This window comes from Lycorma delicatula, chromosome 3 (assembly GCF_047948215.1).
Source record: "Lycorma delicatula isolate Av1 chromosome 3, ASM4794821v1, whole genome shotgun sequence".
Lineage (NCBI taxonomy): Eukaryota > Metazoa > Arthropoda > Insecta > Hemiptera > Fulgoridae > Lycorma > Lycorma delicatula.
The window spans coordinates 92,084,472-92,107,938 of record NC_134457.1 but is presented as its reverse complement, the minus strand read 5'-3'; the positions used below and the strand labels follow the sequence as shown (position 1 = coordinate 92,107,938).

The following is a 23,467-nucleotide window of genomic DNA, read 5'->3' as shown; positions in this document are numbered from 1 at the left end:
CAATTTGTGATCCTGCCAAGGGTGAAGTACAAGGAGTAATCTGATTTTTGGCTGTTAACTCACAGGCAAATTTGTGATGTTTACAAGCTGAATGAGTATTTTGAATGACGTTAAAATAAGACAGTGGTAACATTCATAGGGAAATATCCTATCATTCACAGGGAAATATGCAGAACATTTCTGTCTTCTTGTAGAAAGTTTACTGTAAATATAAACTTACAAGTTCATTTAGAAACCCTTAGATGTATTATTTTTTTAAATATTCCCATCACTAGATAACAATATTCTAGTGAATTGTAAATTGTTTTTCTAATTAATTTAAAATTTGAAAATTACTATAAAAAATAACTCAAATTAACAAAATATGTAGTTTTATTTTGATTAATATTTTTTAAGATGCAGAATTGGTAAACAAGCCTCTATGAAGTACATTTTTTTGTTTTTCTTGCTGCTTTAAATCGACTCACAGGTCTTATATTTGACTGTTGTGAAGCACTTGGTACTGGAGATCGTTCAGTAACATCACCAATTGCCTGAAAACAATTAATAAATACATGAAACATTAGCATGCTATGTAAACCAGATATTAGGCATACATTTATGGAAAATGTAGAAAAGCTTTATTTTTTAAACAAAAACATATTCTAAAATATAAATTAGAAACATTAATAACCATATGAAATTGTATCTCATAGAAACCAAAAGATTCTGTTGGTACACAGGAGTTGGTAATATAGTAAAAAATTATTATAAATAGATAAATTTCAATCCAAATAAAAACAAGCCATTAAAATTATAGAATTATATCCAATTTATAATAATCAATTACTGTTTATTTATAAGTAAAGAAGAACAACAAAACCATATTTAATGCAACTGTAAATATAAAATGAGATAGGAAAAGATTAGACTAAAAAAAAAGATAGTCCATTTTCAAACAAGACAACCATAAATTTATTAAATAATTAAAATTTATTTTAATATTAAATAAAATATTTTTCCAAATTTATGTTATAATAATAAGAAGTAGTCTAGCCCTATCAGCATAAAATGCCTTTAAAAGTGATGTTCAGAATTTCTCTGGATGTACACATTACACTTTATTAACTATTATTGTCCTAAAATGTGAAAAATTCTGTATTTTTATAAATGATTGAATAACAATAGGGATTTTTCAAACAATGAGTTAATATATAGCACCCCAAAATCCCCCAAAAATATAACTTTGCTTCATTTACTTCACAGAAACTACTTATATATATTTACAAAAGTATTGGTCCAAGTACTGGTTATGGAACTACATACTCTAAACATTCTTAAAATGACTTGTCACTCCATTAACTCTCACAATCCAAATCCTATAACCAGATGTGATGTGAGTTTCATAGGATACTCTCCAATAAGCCAAACAATTCAAGTTATCCTTTTATTAAAAGAGAAATATCTATATATTCAAAACTGCCCCAAAAATCCCATTTTATCTTTCTTTTGTTATTAATGAGGTGGGGGAATACCATTTATGTATGCCCCTGAAGGAGCAGTATGGGACTTGTGACAGGTTCCGTTAGATGTTAGTAAAGTGCATATGCATACTTGTGCCTTACCAAATAAACCTAACCACTTCAACAATCCCCCTCCTGAAGCGCTAAGCAATTAAGCACTCCGGAGCCCCGGGAGGTGCCTTCAAGCTCAAGGGGATCCAGAGTCCCCATGCATTGTCATCGCCACTCATCTGCGCAAGCATGGCTGGGGGTCTGTCCTTCACCCCCTCTGCTCTAAGATCAGTATCACCTTGAGGTTGAGGGCTTTTTCAAGGCTACACTTTAGAATCCTCGTATCCTTCCTTTGGCGTCCTTACATCTCAGTATTTCCCTCAAAAACTGTTCCACCACTTTCCAGTTATTGGAAGAAGCTAACAAGTGTATGATCAGGTCGCCAGATATATATAGTATCCACGATACTATATCGTGGATACCGGTGTTCTTTGGTGGTTGGGTTTCAATTAACCACACATCTCAGGTATGGTCGAACTGAGAATGTACAAGACTACACTTCATTCACATCATCCTCATTCATCCTCTGAAGAATTATCTAAACGGTAGTTACCGGAGGCTAAACAGGAAAAAGAAAGAAAGGTCGCCAGATACCATACCTATGGTGCTTGCTTTGATTCGCTGGTTGTGCCACTCTAGCCAATGGAATAAAGTATGCTCTGCAGTCTTGGGCATAGCAAAACATAGTCTGGACATCTGGAAAAGGTGGAAATTTATGTACCCATGACTTCTGTACAGCCGTACCTCCAGATCAGATCAGGTATCAGTGTTCTCGTCCATTTCCCTTTGGAATGGTTCCTTCACTGTTCTGCCAAGCATATATGGTGACCCGTCTAGTATCTGAATTCGTCATGCCGGCAAACCTATCAGATCATTCCTGGATAAGGAGGTCGATCAGGGGAACCCCAGCCAGCACGCAAACAGCCTCATATGATACAGACCTGAATGCGGAAATTATGCCCAGAGAGTCTTCAATGAATCCCTTTTAAGTCTGGTACGGTTTCTCTGTCTGTTCACAGTGGATCCCAATGGGGCTGCATATAGCAGAATAGAGGTCACCGCCAACATGATAACCCTGCGTTTAGCTGCTCTAGGCGCAGCCTGAGACGAGAAGGGCTGACAAGGTCTGTTCTGCTCTGCAGCAGGTCTCCAAAACATGGTTGGAGAACCTACACACTCCGTCTATAATGCCCAGGTACTTGATCTGTCACTTACCCTGAATAGGATGGTGCTCCCTGATTTATAGTGAAATGGGTTCAACTATCCTCCTGCCCATCAAGGTGATGTATTCGCATTTGGATGGAGCCAATTCTAGCCCATGCTCTCATCCACCCTCTATTGCAGAGAGGGCTGCGTTACCCCTGCCCTGGATCTCCAACTTAGTCTTGTCGCTCACCAGTACCGCCAAGTCATCTGTGTATGTGATGGTGTCGAACCCTGCCGACAGACGAAGGTTTAAGACCCCGTCATACACTATGTTCCAGAGAAGAGGCCCCAGCACCGAACCCTGCAGAACTGGAATTGTAAACATTCCTACAATGTTTCTACCATCGCCCACCTGTCATTCAGATATTCTCTGATCTGTTTCTGTCATGATGGCGCGCCAGGGCAATGAGCCGAAAGTGTTTTGGACTTCTAATAATATCTTAATAGGAATTCATTGTATCCTCCAGGTACACCTCACATCCACAACCCAATTCACAAACCTCTTCCTGACGATCTGATACGCCTGCCCCACAGATCGTTATCCAAGTCAGCACACAGATACAGCCATCTCAGATGCTTGGAATTCTTTATTTCATAGTTCAGGGCGTTCGTACTAGTTTGGTACCGCTACACTGCTATCTCAAATCCTTCCCTGGCAGTACGACAGAGTCTTTGCATAGATCTCCTGTCGCGCTGGAGATCGCAGCGCATCTGCGCCATTTCAGGAGTTCATCAGTATACCAGATGGAATGCCCCGCACCTGACCGGCAGTCTAACCATCTCTTGTCGAACGATGTCCTGAAAAACCTCGAATCAATGGTATGTCGTTCTTAATTCTTGCCACGACATTACTGGTGACCGTATCTGCCTGCCGGTGGGTCTGGGGAACAATCCCCTGTCTCTTACCCTGAAAGCAGAGTCGCGGACCTCCAGCAATGTATCATAGTGGTCGCTGGCAGTATCATCTGCCAGCACACACTTCATGGTTCCATCTGTTAAAGAGGATTGTGAGGTCGAGTACAGAAGTGTGCCCTCTAGCCGCAAAAGTGGATGAACCGTCATTAATGCAGTAGAGGCCCAGTGCCTTCATCATCTCCATCAGGACCTCACCCCTGTGACTCATATAAGGACTTCCTGCAGCCAACACGTTGCATTTGAAGTCTCCAAGTAGGACAATCCTTCTGTTAGTTGTAACGAGTACTTCCTGTATACTTAAAACAAAATCCTCATATTCTGTGAGGTCACAGTTTGGAGAAATATATAACCTGATGATCATTGCCTCGGCCAATTCGACCAAGACCAGGTCTCTTCTCCTCTTGAACACTTTCCAGGGCAGTCTGCCACTGACATCCTTAATAGCCATGTCACCCCTGGCATTGATGCTCCAGCCACCCCTGGCAGTAACATGTCTGTTAGGCTCAGTCGTCACCAGAAAGTCTGCCCCATGCTACCTCACCGCTTTTCCCATAGATCGTGGGAGAGTGAGCTTCTGTTTGCGTTTGAAAGAATAATCTTAATCATGTTTCGTCGTACGACACGCTGAGCCTCCTGTGCGATGATCATCCCCTCCACAATCCAGACATTTTTTTGGTTCTTTACAACCAGCTACTTTATTGTCCCTGTCACCACAGTTATAGCAGAGGTCTGCTCTGTTGGGCCCACGGCATTCTGCTCTCATATGAGCGACGTCCCAACATTTGTAACAGCAGGACTCCACCTCTTGAATACTGGCCCGACAATGGATCCAGCCAATTCATATTTGTGCCTCTACCAACTTCCAGGCAGTCTGAAGAGAGGTAATTATAGTTATATTTTTTGTGTCCTCATACGCCAGTCTAATCAACGTGATTTTGAACTTCTCGTTGCTGCCCAGAGTGTGAGCTATGGCGTCTCTGACCTCCTGCTCTGTTGTGTCAGAGTCCACGTCCTACACAAAATTTTGATCTATTACTCACTTCTAAAGAAAAAAAATATATATATAATTACAGATTTTTAAAAAATGCCTATATTAATTGGTACATTGAAAATTGTATTTTAAAAACACTGGCAAAACAATTTTTTTCTGTTAGGAAAAATAATACTTGTTCAAACTTTTAAATTTTCTTGATATTATCTATCTCTACTACCACTATTCTTAAGAAATGTTTTGAAAAGCTGCTCAGTAATTTATTATTTATATTTAAAACTATAACATTAATGATAGGAATAAGAAACCAGTTTTAAAGGTCAATAAACCCAATAATAGGCACCTCAGCCACTAGTTGAGTTTTTTGAAGCAGCTCAGTGGACAGGAAGTAGACCAAAATGTTCAAGCAGTCTGTGAAACTCCCTGATGTTTCCATCTTTCTGGTCCAAATGAGCCACAGTAGAAAGTTACTCATCTCTATTTGAATAGTAACTATTCAGGAATGATGGGCCAAAAAAAAGAAGGAGCTATAATCAATCCACACAGGAACTGAAAAGTCCCTCAAAAAAATAGATTATTTACAGTATGTGTTATTTTTTTAATTATAGTGAACTGCAATAGCTAATGAAAGAATGGAATGACAATAAGGCAATTACACTTTCCAATTAACTTTAAGGGAAGCTGAAGAAAAATAAATTTACCTTCATGGCATAAATAGATCTTCAGAAGGAATATACAGTGGAGTAGAGAATAAAGCATTTTAAATAGTTGTAAACTAGGATCCAGAGTCAAAAAGAATTATTTATACTTACATAAATTTTGCACAGGTGGCTGTTCAAATTTGATACAAATTAAAAATTAATTATCAACATTCTGATAACCCTTAATTTTTGATATTACCTTCAAAACTTGAAATTTAAGAAAGAATAAAACATTTTTTTTTTAAATTTGTCATTTTATTATTATTTTTTTTTTAATAACAGTATGACTACAAAAAAATGCCAGATGAAAGAAAAAGCACTAGTAAGAATTGCAAAGGTCATAAACCTGCATCTTAATAAAAATAAAAAGGAGTGCAGAGAAACAATATCATATAACCACACTGAACTTGAGTTAAGACTGTCTATAATGTTGAAAGTTTCTTATCCTAAGTTATTAATTTTTTTTGGAGTTTCCAAGAGATATCAGAATGTATGGTGCAGAAAAATTAACTCTGATTTTTAATCTGTTATAATACCTATTGTATGAGGTGTACAATATTGATTTCAGAATAGAATTAAAAAGAAAAAAAGGACAGTTTTTATGCACATGGCCATAGGTTGAGTCCCTACCTTTTTTCTCGATAGCACCACTAGAAAAGATGTCAACTGCTGAACAAAAAGGCTTCTGTGTTTTGCAGTTTATTAAATGTGAATCTGTAGTTAAAATTAAATGGCATTCTGTTTAGTTTAATTGTGATCTTCCAAGAGACAATAACATTTTTCAACTGCAAATTCAATTTGAAATGAACGCATCAGGGATTCTTTCCTATGTAGCCCTTGAAAATCTGTTAGGAAGGCTGGCTGCAAACTTGAAGTGCTAGTGATGCAGTGCTGAATGTTTTAAAGAAACACTTACATATGCTTCCATACCATTTAGCTATTAAAGGCTACGAAGCAAACCAACTATGTTGTATTTGTCGATTTTGCAAACAAATGTTATGGCATGAAGATGACTTTCTTAACTGTATTGTTTTTAGAAAAAACATTTCATCTTAGGGGAAAAGTTAGCACACATAATTTATCTGGAGGTCTTAAAATCTCCATGAATTCTTACAATGCGAAAGAAACACATGAATGTTTTCTATGCAATATCCCTGACAGACCATTCCTTTTTGCTCAAGGAAACATAACAGGAGTTGCTTATTTGAATACGCTGACTACATGGTTCTTTCTTCTATTAAAAGATGGAGGAAATTTTATTTGGAAACAATAATCCTCTCACTGGCATAAGTCAGTAAGGGACTGGTTGTTCGATGTTTATCCCACCTGACAGAGAGAGCTTGTTTACAATGGCCTCCAAAAGTCACCCAATTTGACCTCATGTTATTTTTTTCCTTTGGAATTGTATAATGGATCTGGTGTATGTGCCTCCACAACCTACTGATCTACCTGATTTAAGGCACAGAATTGAGAAGCTGTCGCTTCATTACTCCAGACATGATGGTTAAAGTACGGAACAAACTCCCCTATGGACTGGATGTGTGCTGCTGACAAACGATGTTCACATTGAACACTTATAGCGAAAAACTGTAGGAGTTAATCCTTCATTTTATTTGTGATTCATTACTATAAGTCAAAGTTAAGAGATATTAAACAGGTTTAAAACTTTGATATTCTTTTTTGTATACTCTGTATTATATATTCTTTGAACATCAGAATGATATAAGAGAATTGATGAATATTATACCAACTTAGCACCATCAAACAAATTTTTCAAAATTATGCATGAACATATCATTTTTTGTTTAAGAAAGTTTTTCGCTTACGCTGTGTGAAAAAAATTTACAATGGGAGGGAGTATCAGAGGAACTTTCTCTAAAGAATAAAGAAAAAGATATAAAATCAATACTTTCAGGAGGAGTTAAGACTTGAACATAAATAAAGACAATTTATTTATGTTTAAAAATTAATAATTTTTTAATCTTATAACGGCAATAATAATCTATGTAGTAATTATTAAAACAAATATTTAGGCAAAGATAAGATTTAAATACTTTAAGCATTAAAACGACAAACCAAATCAAATTTGGTAGACTGTTGAAATTTTTGTTTATATTTTATCATGTTCAAATAAAATGTGATATTTTTTTTATACATAAACAAAACATCAAAGTTGTCAATGAGGTGGTGGAATTGTGTCTATGAATTATTAAATAGTGATTCACTTTGTCTTTGTTTAAAGTTGTATCCTGTTCAACCGATACAGAACACTGTAGTCTGTACAATTCAGTCCATCCACTCCAGCAACATTGCATTGTACAGTAATTGTGTTCTTTGTATAATGTATCATTTTTTTACTGTTCTGAAGGCTAAACTGTTAAAGAATTTTTTTTAAATTGTGTTCTAATTTCTTTGACTTTTTAGTTTATGTTAAACTGATTGTACTTTTTGTCTTTATCTATTTCATGTATCAATGAATTTGCTGTTATAAATGGATGTGTTAAGTATTTCATAGTGTTTATGGATAGTATTAATAATGGATCATAAGTTACTGCTGGTATTCTGTAAGTATAGTCAAGTTAAGAAAATTTGTTACCGTGTTCATAGTTTTCATTTTTTTTATATTTTTCTGGCCACAATAAGATAATGTCATCAATTTATCTTTATCAGTATATTTGTTGCCGGTATGTATCTGCGTTAGTTTTATGTATTGAAAAACAATTTCAGCCAAGATGGTGGAAACTGGAAAACACATAAAAAGACCATCAGATTGTGTTAAATATAGTAATTCTGTTTTATAACAATCTTTTAATATGTCTGTGATTTCTAAAATGTGTTTGTTGTCCTTTAATATGTTATCAGAATTGAAAGTGTTTCTGTTATAGGGATGATAAAGTAGTAATATTGAATTACATTAATTAACATCATTACTAACGTATCATCTCATTGATGATTTTTTTTTTTGAGGTCAGAATGTTTTGTTATCTAAGTTTTCATGATAAATAAAGTGTTTATTATGAAACCTTAAAACTAAACACCAGTAAATTAACAGAATTATAAGCCCAACAACTAATAAAACTGCTGTTTAACTAATTAATTATAGATACAGATTGATACTTACAATAAACTGTGGATTTGGTTCTGATCTTTTTCTTCTAATATTTTCTAAATCGGTTTCTTCTTTTTGTTTAAATAATTTATCTTCATCAAAAACTTTTTTATGTATATCAACTGGAGTAGAAATGGATTTCTTTAATATTGACTTTGGCCCACTTAATGATTGAGTAATACTCTTATAAATATCACTTGGGTTATTTACTTTTTGACTAGATTCACTTTTATTGAGTTTTGTTTCAGTTGAAGTTTTTGAATGTTTAAATTTTATACAAACTGGTTCAATTTTTTCTTCATCACAACCATTAACGGTAGTTTCATCAGCAAATGATACTTTAGAAATTTTACAATTAGGCAGTACTACTTTAGTATCTGACTCATTTTTATTTTCAGAAAAGCTGATTTCAGTTTTTGGTAATAATTGTTCTGAAGAATTGGTGTTATACTTCTTCCTATAATTTATATCTCCATTTTCTTCATAATCTTCATCATTTTTATTTTCTACATCATCTGCTGTCTCATCATCATTTTCATCTTCATAATTATCTCTCTCATCACTGTCATAACTATCCTCTGCTTCATCACCTTCAAGATCTTCATTATTATAATTAAACCTAAAAAATAAAAATGAATACGGAATCAATACTTCTTTTCAAGTTACAGATTTATGCAACTAATTACATAATCAATTATCCAATTTAAAACATTAGTATTTTAGAAACTCATACCTTCATAGAACAACAGTCACATTTTGTCAATTTTTTATGAGAACCATTTTTAAATTTCCTGTTCAGAAAAAAATATTTCTCTTTTTGAAGAGTGATGTTGATTAAAAAAAAAAATTACGTTTCATAAATTTTGAACATTTTAAAACATAACCTATAAAAATCTAATCACATTAAGTGCACAAAAAGTTTTTTCCCTTAAACAAACTTCAATATCCTACAAAAAGCTTATAAATCAATTCTTTTTCATATTTAAAAACAGAATGTTTAAAATTTCATAACAATTCAATATATTTATTATTTATAAAATTATTAGAATTATACCAGAAACAAAACAAAAAAAAAATTATTTTTGATTAAATCAAAAATTATATATGAATAATTCCTAGTAGTCTAAATGAAAGATATAATCTTAATTACCTGAAAAATAAAAATGACTACTGCATTTACATTACTGTATTTTGATGAGACAATTTTGCCACATAAAGGTTTTTTAAGATGTGGCCTCATTCCTGTGAAGGTACAAAATATAACTCAATGTAATAAAAAGTAGAAATAAATGGAAGAAAACCATACGTACAACAATGCCCTCCCTTTTTTTTTTCATTCACTTTCTTTGATAGATGATCTGGCTGTAACAGTATCTTTTGAAAATTACTTCACAGTTTTTTAATTTTATATGAATAAGTCTCCAGTCCCCTACAGTTAGGACATTTATTCCAAGATCTTGGCAATATCTTTAAACATTTCACCTTTATCAATGTCTTTTAATCTGTGCTTTTAATTTTACACTTAAAGGTACAGTGAAACAAGTTTTATCTTTGAAATCATTTTATATTAAATTACTACATAAAAAAAAAAAACAAAAAAATGTTGGGATTAAATTCACTGATACAATAAGTGCAGTATGCTATAAAACATTCACAAAAAGAAAGAACATATGCTAAATTGTGTTCCCACAATGATATAGCACTGTTATAGAAAAAGAACAATGAAGCATCATTACTCTCATGTCACTGACCAGATGCTGTAGTCATAAAATTATTAGGAAATTTCATTGGATCAGTATTTACAAAAGATTTTGTCGAATCATTTCTTGTAATGTATAGAGGCATACTGACATGAATTCTATTTAACTATAGCATATTCTATCATAGTCTTGCAATAAAATTCAATTTTAGTGTCTATGTACTGAAAAAGGAGTAAAACAAAATCCAGTTTGACAATAGACCTCAATTAAATATATCTTACAATATTAAAAAAAATAATTTTTCAATAGTTTACGAGCCAAATTTTTAAGAAATTCAGCTCTGATAATTGGTAACTAGGATAATCATGACTATAAACCTATTTAATATTTTTTTAATATTAAAAAAATATTCACCACCTTTATCTTTAGTTAAATATTAAGAAAATGTTATATCAGATTTTTTTAACTGAATTATTACCACTGATGGCTTGGACTGTTTAACCTAACTTAGAACAACTTTTTTTAGCTATACTAAAGAAAGAATAGATACATTGTACAGAATTAATACAGAGAAATTATTTAAAAGTATTCTTCTTAGAGCTTTAGTTATAATGTTAAATTGGAAAGAATAACATAAGAAACTTTTCCACATGCGAGGGGGGATTAAAAGAAGCAAAAAATTATTTACCTTTTTTTATTCTGAATAAAATTAAAAACCAAGTAGTAGGGAATTTTGAAATTAACGCTCTTAAAACATTTTGAGATATTTACAGAAAAACACATTTATTCCCTCTCTTCCACCTACTAATCATCTATAGATCATTCTATCAAACTGCACATCAAACCAAAAAAGCCAGTGGCCCTTAAGAATTTCCTTATACACATTTTTTTTTTTTTAAATATAGTATTAATAATTATTTAATTGTAAGTGGGATATTTTCTCTTTTTATTTCTGCAGACTTTATAAGGTAATAACTAATAACTTAATATGCTAACATTTAACAAATCATTATAGAGTTTAAAAAATGTTCACTTTTATAACTGTTGTATCCTCATTGGCCATTCTTGATCATCATTTATAATTAAATGAAGCAAAGATTTAGGAAATTCATATAGGAAATTATGTTATTTAACAAGTTGAATATTTGTATAAAATCTTGTACAGTTTCACCATTAATCGCATAACTTATGTATTTTTTTAGAATGTACATTCAATTTTTAAAATTTTATTTTAGTTCAACAGCAAAACAAATAAAAAAGTCCTTTGTTTAATTTCAAAGTAGAAGTGAATAAAGAATTAATACATACAATTTTCTGAAGAAAGGTATCTTTCATGGAAGTCAAATCCTAAGATACCTTATTTCTTTGTTGGAGATGGGGTCTTCATAAATGCATAATTTGATCGTATGGAGGCCATAGCATAACAATAAAACAAAGAATTTTCAATTACTGTCAGTACAGAGCTCACAGATAGAGCTCACATTCAGTATATTTGTAATAAATGGAAAATTTTTCATCGGTCTACAAAGAACTGAATTCCAATTTTGCTGTAGGCATTATAAAAGCATATGTATAGTCTTGTAAAATTTTATCCAGGAAAGAGATGGTAACGAGGTAGAGGATATACTTACTATAAATGGATTTAAAGATAATAGTAAACAAAACCCACGGCGTGGAGGAACTGCAACTAATGTGAGATACATCTTATGGGATTACTTTGAAAGATATTGGGTCTATAAAACTGCAATTGTCGAAAATATAATTTTTTTTACAGTATATAAACATTTATGGCTGTGTCTATACAAATTCCTCTGTGCAAAAAATATTATTCATAGTATATCATTTATTTCTATATATTTTAAAAATAAAAATAATATAACTTAGCAAAACTGTTCTTTTCATCATTTTCCAGATCTTCAAACACATTGCGGAGCAGTAAAAATGCTTCTTCCCAAGCTTTTTTGGTTTCAATCCATCATTATAAGACAGGATTGAAACCTGTTTTATAAAGACAGCACAATTAAATGTCCTATACAATTGGCCTTTGTTTAACTAGCATTATTAAATAATCCAAATGTAGATCATAACTTTTTTTGTACACCATTATTTTATGATAATTTAGTAACTACTGAAAATAAACACTTAACATTATAAAGTGTAGACTAACTCAGTATTTTAGAAAAGAAAGCATAATATTTAACAATGCACATGTAACAAATATACACAATACATGTGAAAGCCGCATAGTAAATATCATTCTTGGCACTGTTTAGACAGACCCATTTAAATGGGAGATCACATGACTGTGATCTCCCATTTAAATAGTGTTGTGAGTGTATAAAGGGCTCCGTCTGTTCATCCTTTTACTGTGGAAACAGCACCATGTTCAGGGTTGCCATGAGTGTGTGAAACAAGCCAAAAACTACATATGAAAAAGAATTGAACTGTAATTGAGATTTTCAAAAATGATCATTTTGAATAAAAACTTATTTTGACTCTTCCAACATTTGAGTAAACCAAAAATTTAAATCATGTGTTACACGTAGAATATGTGAATGCAATCTAAAATACAAATCAAAAGAGAAAAAACTGCATAATACCAATTACAAAAAACTGCATATGAAATGGGATCAAAACATTCTGAGACCATTCCATAACAAATATACAGACATAGCACAAGCATTCATACAAAAAGGCAGCAACCAATAACCCCCATGAGTCAATATGCACCTTGGCACATTATTCTATGTATACATTTTTATATATTTATATTTCTTTGAGGGTGAAAAAGACTTTCATGTTATCAATGCCCTGAACAAACATATCCTAAAAAAAAAAACAGACCAATATTAAATATTAAAAAAGAAAAACTTACAGTCAATATCACAGCTAAACTTATCACTAAAAACTAACTTAAAATTACTATCATAATAGCAAACAAAACATATAAAATTTAAATAAACTTAAAATTGAATGAAGTCTGAAAGGATTGTAAAGGGCTCCATTTCAGATAACATCAAGAAACTAAGATACAACTGGTTTCAGTACTGTAACAAAATATACACAAAATTAAACAAAAATTGAATAAAAAATGATAGTTGGTTTCAGATCGTAAAACAATATTAAACTCTGTTAAGCATGTTGATATTTTGTAGAAATAACAACACCCAGTCTAAAACTTCCTTATCATTGGCCAGGATTCAGTAAATGTTTCTTGGTGATTTAAATTTACAAGGCAAGGCTGCATAACATATGCAATCCACAAGGATGCCATATCCTTGTGGATACACAGTCGAACAGTAGTTACATTATAAGAGGTACGTATTCTGATCACATCAGATACCCATTGGTAGCTCTAATATATCCTAATCTCAATCACCAGATGACCACTTCCTCTTGGTGAATTTTTCTTCATGAAGAGTCCAATGGGAGCACAGTATCCTTGATGTGTCCGAGTTTATCTACTGCAGCAATCCAGTCACCTTGTCGCTTTGCTCGAAAAGTGCGTTTTACAAAATTAATAGAGTCGGCAGTAGTAACACGAGTGGTAAAAGACAGTTGACTACACACACATTTTAAGCACCAGAATCGCAAGTTCATTACCCTGAATTCCCACATAAGTAGGGATTCAACAGAAAGTACTTGTGTGAGTTGCAATGGTTCAACTGAACTATTGCATTATAGATTTTGCTGATGATACAATGTCTAAAATACAAATCTTCTAAAGCTTGTAGTGCACTAAATAAGTGACAATACTTTGGGTTAATGGTATTCAAAACTGGCCTATGTGGTGCAAGTGGCAGTGAGCGCCTTTCATCTGGAGGTCGTGGGTTCAAATCCCAGTCAGGCATGGTCATTTTCACACACTACTGTTATTCATCCCATCTTCTGATGTAATACTTAATGGTGATCACAGAGGTAAAAAAAAATGCAATTCAAAGCTTTACTGATGGCATATCGTTCGGCATTGAACATTTCTGATACTAGGTAGACCGAACGTAACCCACCAGGTTAGTCTAGTGGTGAAGCGTCTTGACAAATCAGGTGATTTTGAAGTCGAGAGTTCCAACATTCAAATCCTAGTAAAGGCATTTACTTTTATATGGATTTGAATACTAGATTATGGATACCGGTGTTCTTTGGTGTTGGGTTTAAATTAACCACACATCTAAGAAATTAACGACCTGAGAATGTACAACACTTCACTTCACTTACACTCATACACATTATCCTCATTCATCCTCTTAAGTAATACCCGACGGTGATTCCCAGAGGCTAAACATTAAAAAAATAAAAGGTAAATGAACATGGCCGGTCTCCATGATACAAATGGTAGCATCTCAGTCTTTCTTTCGGAGGTCCCAGGTTCAAATCCTGGTCAGGCATGGCATTTTCCAAGCTACAAAAATTATCAATCATCTCATCCTCTGAAGTAATACCTAACGGTGATCCTGTAGGTTAAAAAAAACAAAAAAGGTAGACTTGAATATAGATTCTGTTCTTAACAACAATTGCGCACCCAACAGTGTCATTCTGCTCCAATCCATATGTGTATACTATTGCATCTGGCTTTGCCTAGAATAGAAATTTGTAAAATACGAATTGCAAACAATATAAGAAAAAACCGTTTATTTTTATCATTAAAAAATTGTCTTTTTTAATTTTTTTTATTTTCCATTATTCGCTTCACCTTATGTAGTAAAACATTTGCTGAAAGATGATAGGTGTTGTTGATTTTTTATTATACATGGTAAGGTCAAAATTAAATTTTATGGGGTTGAATTTCCACAGAGGATATGAACAGTGATAGGTTGGGAAAATAGAAGGTGTATCAAAATTTAAAAAAGATACAGTAAACACTGGGTACAAAAACCCCTTCATACTGTATGACGTGAATGGTCTTCATATCGCTGTAAATGAGGATTCGCAAGAACTGCTTTAAAAACTAGGTGATTTGGTTGTCCTTTAAGATAGGCAGAATAAGATGCTAGCAGTTGGTCCCATCTCTATAGTGTGCTGAAGAGTAGGCGATGCAACTATAATCTAAACAGGACCAAACTAAAGAATAATAAAAATGCAATACACAGGATTGACATACACTTGGTGTTGCTAAGAACTCGCACCTTATCTAGAATTTTGAAAAATTTTGACTTTTGTTTTATGTGTTTGACCCATGTAAAACAAGCTTTCAAACTATAAATCTAAAAACTTAACATCAGGAAAGATAATTGGATCTCTGCTGAGAAAGACTTTTGGAATAAAAGGATCTCATAGGTGAGAGAAAGAAATAAATTTTGTTTTCTCAAACAAAAAGGTGAAACCGGTGACCTTCAACTAAGCTTCAAGGCAGGATATAGTAGTATTCTGCAGTACTCTTTCAACTGTGGCTGTTAACAGGATGCGATATGTGTAGCAAAATCATCAACAAATATCACCACAGGTCAGGGATGAAAGGTTGTACTCGAACCAACAGGTAACCTACTTTTATTTTCTCTGGTGTTACTCTTGGGGACGAAACCCATCTGCTATTTCAGTAACATCAATGTCTAGAAGGTCCCAGTAAAAACTTACTCCAAAGCTGGTATTTAAGGTTTGTGACATACTGCACTTTTGTTTATACTGCTCACGTTGGTGAAACAAAAAAGAGATTTAATTTGCTCATAATTAAACATTTCGATTAATATCAATCAGTTTCTTAATTTCTGGCTATTCTTTAGTGAATCACATGATCATGTTACTGCTTTGTTAATCAGGAAAGGTGAGACCTTATGAAGGGAACCTTCCTGATTATTTTGCAAAACTGCAAATCATAATATTTTTTTATTGTAGACTGAATGTTGTGTCACAATTTAAGTTACCTTCTATAGGACTGTTATCCTTGTCAGACAAGCTAATCAAGGCCTTTTCACAGACTGTTATTGGTATTTTTTTCAGATAGACCACCAATCAACATAGAATTTATTTGAGGACTAGAAATTTTGGTCCCATGAGTACCAGGGAAATACAGGATCACCTCTCCAGAGTCCACATGTGCAAAGGCTAAATACTACTGGATTCGCCCAGGTCCCCAGAGGACATCATTCAAGACTCACTATATAGAGTCATCCATCCATCAACATGATAGTTTCCATCTTGGGTTACGGTTGCATTTCATAAGGTGTCACAACACCAGAGAGTGTAAGTGTAAGAAGAAAAAGTATATGATGTGTTGCTGTGTAAGGGTATACGTTGTAAATTGCATAGTATTCTTTATATGTTTACAGTGTGAAGAGTTCAGTAGTTCAGTGTGTAGTAGGAAGAAAGGCTGACATGAAGATAAGTGTTACAAATGTTTTTGTAACAATATGCATATGCTAAAATGTAGTTTCTTTATGGAATGCAAAGGTCAGCAGAGAAAAATCAAATTCAAACTTAGCAAAACTGTAAAAAAGACATTTGAAATTATCCTCAAGGTCTACAGCAATGATTTTGTACCCCTGCAATGAAAATGATCTGGAAACAGTGTTTTCAATGTCATTCGTGCTTCCAGAGGTGCATTATTGCAGTATGAAAAAAGCTCCAAGCAACCCCATATGAGCATAACTCCAGAAAACAAGAATAAAATTAAGCCACTTCTGCATAAAATTGCTAGAATATCATAAATTAATTCTCTAACATCATCATTTTATTTAGAACAGTAGCTACTATATTCTGTTTTAAACATGCAACATATCACAACCAAATTTGCGCCCAGGGTCTTGATCCCAGAACAGAACAAGGATATTTTTTAATTCTGCCATGATCAATGTCAGCTAGCCTGGGATAATCCAAATATCACATCAAGGATTGTCATTAGTTACTACAGTTCAGAGTTCTCAAAACAACAGACTTCGCAATGAAAAACACACAATCTTCACAGCTAATAAGGAAAAACAAGTCAGAATTGCAATCAAGAGCATGGTCATCCTTTTCAATATTCATGGTGATGTGAACTTGGAATTTAACTCCAAGCTTTTGGCTACCAGTCTAGTTCCACAGTAAAATTTTGGGTAGAGATGGGAGGAAATCCACAAACAAAAATTGAACTTCAGTGAGGGTAAGTGGATACTCTATCACACGCATGGCCAACCCCACGTAATGAATTTATGTAGCTCACAAAAAATGTTTCTATTAGCTTTTTTTTATAAGCAATTGAATAATGGAAAATATGGAAATTTAAAAAACTTGCCAAGAAATATTTAGTAATCTTCAGCTCGACTTATATTTGTGAACAAACCTTTTCTTTAATGAATCTAAATAAAAGTACAACAAATTCCATGATAAAGTTTTGTTTACTTAAATGAATCATTTTTGTATTTAAGATTTTTTAATTTTAATATTTCATTCACCCTGTAAAAAAGGCTTTCTTTCCAATTCGGCCTGGAGGCAAAAACCTGCCCTATCATGACAATCTGCTATCATTTCGGCCTGCTCTATCATGACAATACTCAATTTTTTTTAGAAACATGATTGTTGCCAAAAAATCTGTTATCAGATTTGATCTCCCTGCAACATCTTCCTCTTCAACATGGTTTGACATGTGTAAAAAAACTGAACTCTCTCAAACATTCCAGGATTAGGAAAACTGCTGACAATAATATATACTGGAAAAGGGTACTGCTTCAAAATGAAGGAAGACAGACAAAATATAAAGGCTTTAAATAAGGTACTTTTTTATCAGCTACATCAGAGTTTTGTGATCACACTGATAAAGTACAATTGCATGATGTAAGAATATATAATAAATCCTGTCAGATGAGCCAAGTTTTCAAAACCAAAAATTATAATTAAAAAAACAGGGAACGATTTATACACTGCAGCAGAAATTTATGTGTTCTACTTTACCAATTTAATTAATTAAACTACAAACTGTCATATAAACCAATATTTTATTAAAACAAAAAGCAGCAGAAGATGAATAACTAGAAATTTTTTCATTAATGACTTAATTACATCTTCTAGTTTGAGTATTATGTCTTGTTCATTTTGGTGTAAATGGATGGGTAAAAAAACATGTAATAATAATCTACCTACTCAGTCAGTTTCTTGTATTTATCAAAGTTGTTATTTAATTAAGAAGGTTTTGTATTTCTTGTAAATTTTAGCTTAAATGAATTATCAAAATTTCATAAACACATAAGTATTAAGAATTAACAAAGATAAAAATGCCATTCTTTCTGTACATAGCTTATATAAGTAAAACCTAAATTAGCACAACCATTAAAATAAATTATAACATCAGTCTGGAGAACAGGAAGGTCCTTGGGTTGCACAATCTCAGGAATGTACAGTGTTGTATGTCTGTACGTAGTAATGTGATCAATATGAGTGTCACAATAATTGTTTTAACAAATTAATTCAGTAATTCCTCTGAAAAAATTAAGCTCATTGTTGTGTTTAGACCCACCTCCAAAAGAGTTCCATCTTTCGCTAAAAAAATGCTCTAATTGTGTCATGAGACTCTTGGTCAAATAACTCTATTCCCTCTGAGAAGGACTCTATTGTTTTGTAGTTCGTCTGAGGGTAAATAAACCTTTCTTAATCCTCACCTCTTATTTTTCCTTAGTCCATTATTTTCTATTTCTGATTCTATAAATGGGTCTGACTCTGCTAGATCTATCCAGAGTATACTAGGGATGCAGAGAAAATCATAAAGATAAGATATAGAGGGAAGACTGCCAATGGATCAGGTTAGTATACATGATTAATAGCCACAGTGCATTCTGAATTCCTCTTAAAATATAGCAACATCTTGGGAAAATATAAAAACATCAGAAGTAGGTGTACTTTATTTAAGTAATAAACTGCAAGCTTAGAATAAGATGGATGCATTTTAAATGAGTATTTGAAATTTTTATTACTTTTAGAAGGTTATACTGATACGTAAGCAATGATATAAAGAGTTTTAAATTAAAATTATAAACAGTTACTAAGAAGTAAATTTCAATTTATATGCTGCTAATATTGGAAAATTTCCTCAGAGAATCCAGAAAATTATAAGATTTATGTCAAATCAGAAACAATGGCTTCAATGTAAATAAAATTATAAATACTAAATAGTAATACTGTAATCAAATCAAGTATACTTTTTAAAATGTAATAACATTACCTATTTAAATTATCTTCTGCTTCATTTGGTAACTCCAAACATTTATTTAACTCATCTTCTGCTTCCTCCTGTAACTCCAAAGAATCTAGAAGTGCAGAAATATGTTTTACATCTTCTATTCTATGTTTTTGCATTCTTTTAGCTTCTATTTGTTTATATGCTTTAACTCGCTGTCTATGTTTTTCTGGGAAATAACAATATTAGTAGCATCTTATTAAATAAATGTTTCTTTATGTTGTATATAATTAATTTAATTACTTGTCAGTTTCTACTAAAATTAAAATTTTATAAATATAATATAATGTTATGTATAATATAATAATATATAAGCAATGTATTTATTATGATTATTTTTTTAATTTTTATTTAGCTAAATTTTAAGTGGCTGGCATAACAATTATACTCATTAGCCTCTAATAAGGATTATACTTAAAAACAATTACAATATAGTAAGTTAGCCCAACATAACAAAACTTCTATGCTTGCTATAATATACAAGTTTTAGCCACTATTCATCTCTATCATAAGCATACAGTATTGTACGCAAAAAATCATAGAAAGTGTTACTTATGAACTGTTTGAAGCCCAGAAATAATAACATTTAATCAGTAACTATGCATACAAGAAGAAAATAAGCATCTACAATAAAAATTGAATTTATAAATTCCAATACATCAAAAAATTTTCCATGACCCAAAAAGTGGAAAATTTTATGAAATCAACAAAATATTAAATTTGATTATTGAAGCAATTTTAAGAACTAAATCCAACAAATGTAGAAATACTAAAATATATACATTTGATAGGCCTATTATCAAACTGAGTTTTGATTTCCAAACTTTTTTCAAAAATTTGAAAAAAATTAACATAAGAGTTGCTTTTATTGAATAGCAGATTGCCACTGTGCAATTAAAATAGAAACAAAAAAAAATCATTGGATATCATTATTTCTTTTGAAGAGTCGGATATAAATGTTTGTGGAGTTCTACAGATTGAGCACTTCAGTACAAATATTACAAGGTTATGAAAATTCAACTGAAGAAGAAATTAAAGAATGGCAAAGAAAGAAATTATGAATGATGTAATAAGAATGGTGGACACAAGCAGCTAATCAAATAATGAGGAAGAAGAAATAAAGGTGACCAACAAAAAGTGACATACTTGGATGAAGACTTTTTTCTTTTTTTTTTTGGAAAACGCCAGTTACAGAGAACAACAGCATTAAGTGACTCCAAAGGATATTTTGTTTCTTAAAAGATGGAGTCATATTACAATAAAGAAACAATATTCTTCCAAAAAACAAACAAAGCGTGGAATTTTTAAAAACTTAGATACTCTTAAGTTCACAGTTTTATTTATGTAATTTAGAATAGACTACAATTATCAAACACATTAAAATATTGTTTAGTGCTACGCTAATTAAACCCACTTTTTGTATTATAGATAGCATAATAACTTTATTTTTTTACATTTTAACAATCAAAGTTTATCTATAATCCGAGAAACCTGCCATCCCCACTGACTCAGATTAGTGAGACTCTACCGTTATGGCTTAAAATGTAATTATTACACTATCTTACCTCTCCATTCTGCTTCAGCAATTTCATCATATGGTTCTATTATTTCATTAGTAGAAAACAAATCATGTTCTACAGGAAATGATTTACGTGATATGAGAAGATCTTTTTCGTTTCTAAGTTTTTTAAGCATTTCATCACAGCCTGAAATAAATAAAGTGATAGTATTAAAAACAATTATAGATTTTTAATATAAAGAAGTAAATATCCTTAGATAAAAAAAGTTTATGTCCATTAAGTAATACAATCACAAACAAGGCGGCTTATAACAGAGTTTATTTATGTACAGTGGTAGGGGGGTGTCTCCTTTAAATCCAAAATTGCAGTTTCCAACTAGACCACATTTCAGAGTAAACTCCATTTAAATATTTTATAATGGTTCAAATAGCTTATTTGCAGATCTGCAATTGCAGCAGCTGAGTGAAAAAGTGATCCAGACCCATCATGAGGTCACTGGTTTGAGTCTCCAAGCAGATTTTTAAACTTTTCTTTTTTCTTATATATTCACTAACACATAAGATTTTTTATAATACAGCACTTATAATTCTAATATTTATAAGAATCTAGAAAAAAAAACTATATGAAATTCACATTTAATAAGTATTTTATTTGAATATAAGAATTTATTATTAATATAAATTTTTTTATATTTTTTTGTGGCGGTCATGGGGGGGGGGGGGTGGAATGGAGGATTAATGAACAATTTATTCTATAAACTTGAAAAAATGTATATATATTAATTTATTTTTAATTTTCAAGTTGCTATTATAATCTGAAAATATCTATCCAAAAAAGATTACAATGAAATTGTAAGCCATATGGTAAGAGTCTAGCATATATTATTTCTTCCGCTCAAAAAACAAAAATTTATGTAATTTAAATAAAACTGTTTTTAACAAAATGATAGTGATATCATAAAAGGTAAGACTACATTTCTATTATCAAAATCTGTTATTAATTTAAAATTTTGTTTAAAAAAAAATACATGTTAAATATATGTAATAGACAATAGATATACAATAATAAATAATAAAACAATATTTAAGCATTTAAAAAACAGAAAAATTTGTTTCAATACTCTTACCAGCCCAATTTCATTTATTTAACAACGAATAATCATAAGAACTGTATTATTTCTGTAAATGTGATATCTATTACATATAAATGAAATTGGGACAGCAAGAGTTTTGAAACAAATTTTTCTATTTTTTGGTTATTATATGGAATGCTTAAACATTGTTAATTATCTATTATTGCATATCTATTGTCTATTAAATATAATATTTATGTATTTTTTTTAAACAAAAGTCTAAATTTTTAACAGATTTTGATGACAGAAATGTAGTGTCATTCCTTTTTTGATATCAGTATCGTTTTGTTAAAAACAGTTTTATTTATATTTCAGAAATTTTTGTTTTTTGGGCGGAAGAAATTTGTCTGAGAAACCTAATGTACAGTTTACAATTTCATTGTAATTTTTTTGGATATCGATGCGTTTTGTTAGATTATTCTTTTATTTTTTTATGAACTACTGATTGTTATCTTATGGATTTATTATTAAAATTTATTGCCTTTCTAGAACAAACAAATATACTTTTTTTGAATTTCATGGCAAATTTTTTTTTTGATAGTTATATTCACTTCATACCATTTTTCCTCTTTCCCCACAGCCAGCACCGTCCAGTTATTATAAAGGCAGGTATCCAAATTTCACTTGTATCCTCTGTACCCCGCCCTAGATGGAACTTCAAAAAGGCAAATTGGAAAAACTTTTTCTAGGGATCTGGATAAATGCTTAGGCTGGATACCACAAATCAGCAAAAACTATAGCAGATTTATTGGAGCAGTAAAAAGTACCGCTAAGAAGTGCTCCTTAGAGGGTTTCGCAGAGAATATATCCCAGGGTGATCCCAAAACAGTGAATTTCTCTACCGAAGCTTCCTTGAGACAGGCGATCAAGTGGTGGCAGACGAGCTTCTCCATAGCCTTGATGCTGCAGACAACAGAAATGGTTAGACGGTGGGAAGCCTGAACTTTCAGACCTCGAGTCGTCATGCATGGACTCTGCTAAGAAAATTAGGAAGCGGAGCTCCTATTCAGACAAAAAGCAAATGTCTCCCCAAACACTGTAGCATTCACACAGTGACAATGTCCAGAGCACCAAGAGACAGGGCGAACACAATTGAGATAAAACGTGAACTAAGAAACTTGAGGAGAGAGGCGGGAGAGACTGAGTACCCTTTTATGTTTGAAGAGATTGAATTGGCGTTCAAAGATGTCGCTCCAGGAATAGCACCAGGATTAGATGGCATCAAACTGGAATTTTTATTAAACTGTGGAAAATATGCAAAACTTTGGCTGGCCAGATTCTTCACTTATATAATGCAGATCGGTAGCATACCCAGAGAGTTCAAGCAATCGAAGTAGTAGCCATCTTAAAGCCAGGGAAACCAGCAAACTTACCTAAGAGCTACAGGCCTATAGCTTTGCTATCAGTAACATAAATTACTAGAAAGGCTAATCTACAACAGAATTTGTCAGAGAATATTTGATGTTATACCAATTGAACAAGCAGGCTTTAGGCCAAA

General features: G+C 32.1%; 1 protein-coding gene across 1 annotated transcript in view; it reads right to left on the bottom strand.

The window, feature by feature from the left end:
- Nucleotides 1-354: 354 nt before the first annotated feature.
- Nucleotides 355-23,467, bottom strand: part of uri (unconventional prefoldin RPB5 interactor) — a 34,868-nt gene continuing 11,755 nt past the window's right edge. Inside the window, exons 3-6 of the mRNA XM_075360189.1 lie at nucleotides 20,883-21,023; nucleotides 19,303-19,486; nucleotides 8,488-9,094; nucleotides 355-533 (exon numbers count right to left, since the gene is read on the bottom strand). Of these exons, the coding sequence (XP_075216304.1) occupies nucleotides 420-533; nucleotides 8,488-9,094; nucleotides 19,303-19,486; nucleotides 20,883-21,023 (1,046 nt within the window). The 3' untranslated portion in view covers nucleotides 355-419. The remainder of the gene's footprint in view (nucleotides 534-8,487; nucleotides 9,095-19,302; nucleotides 19,487-20,882; nucleotides 21,024-23,467) is intronic.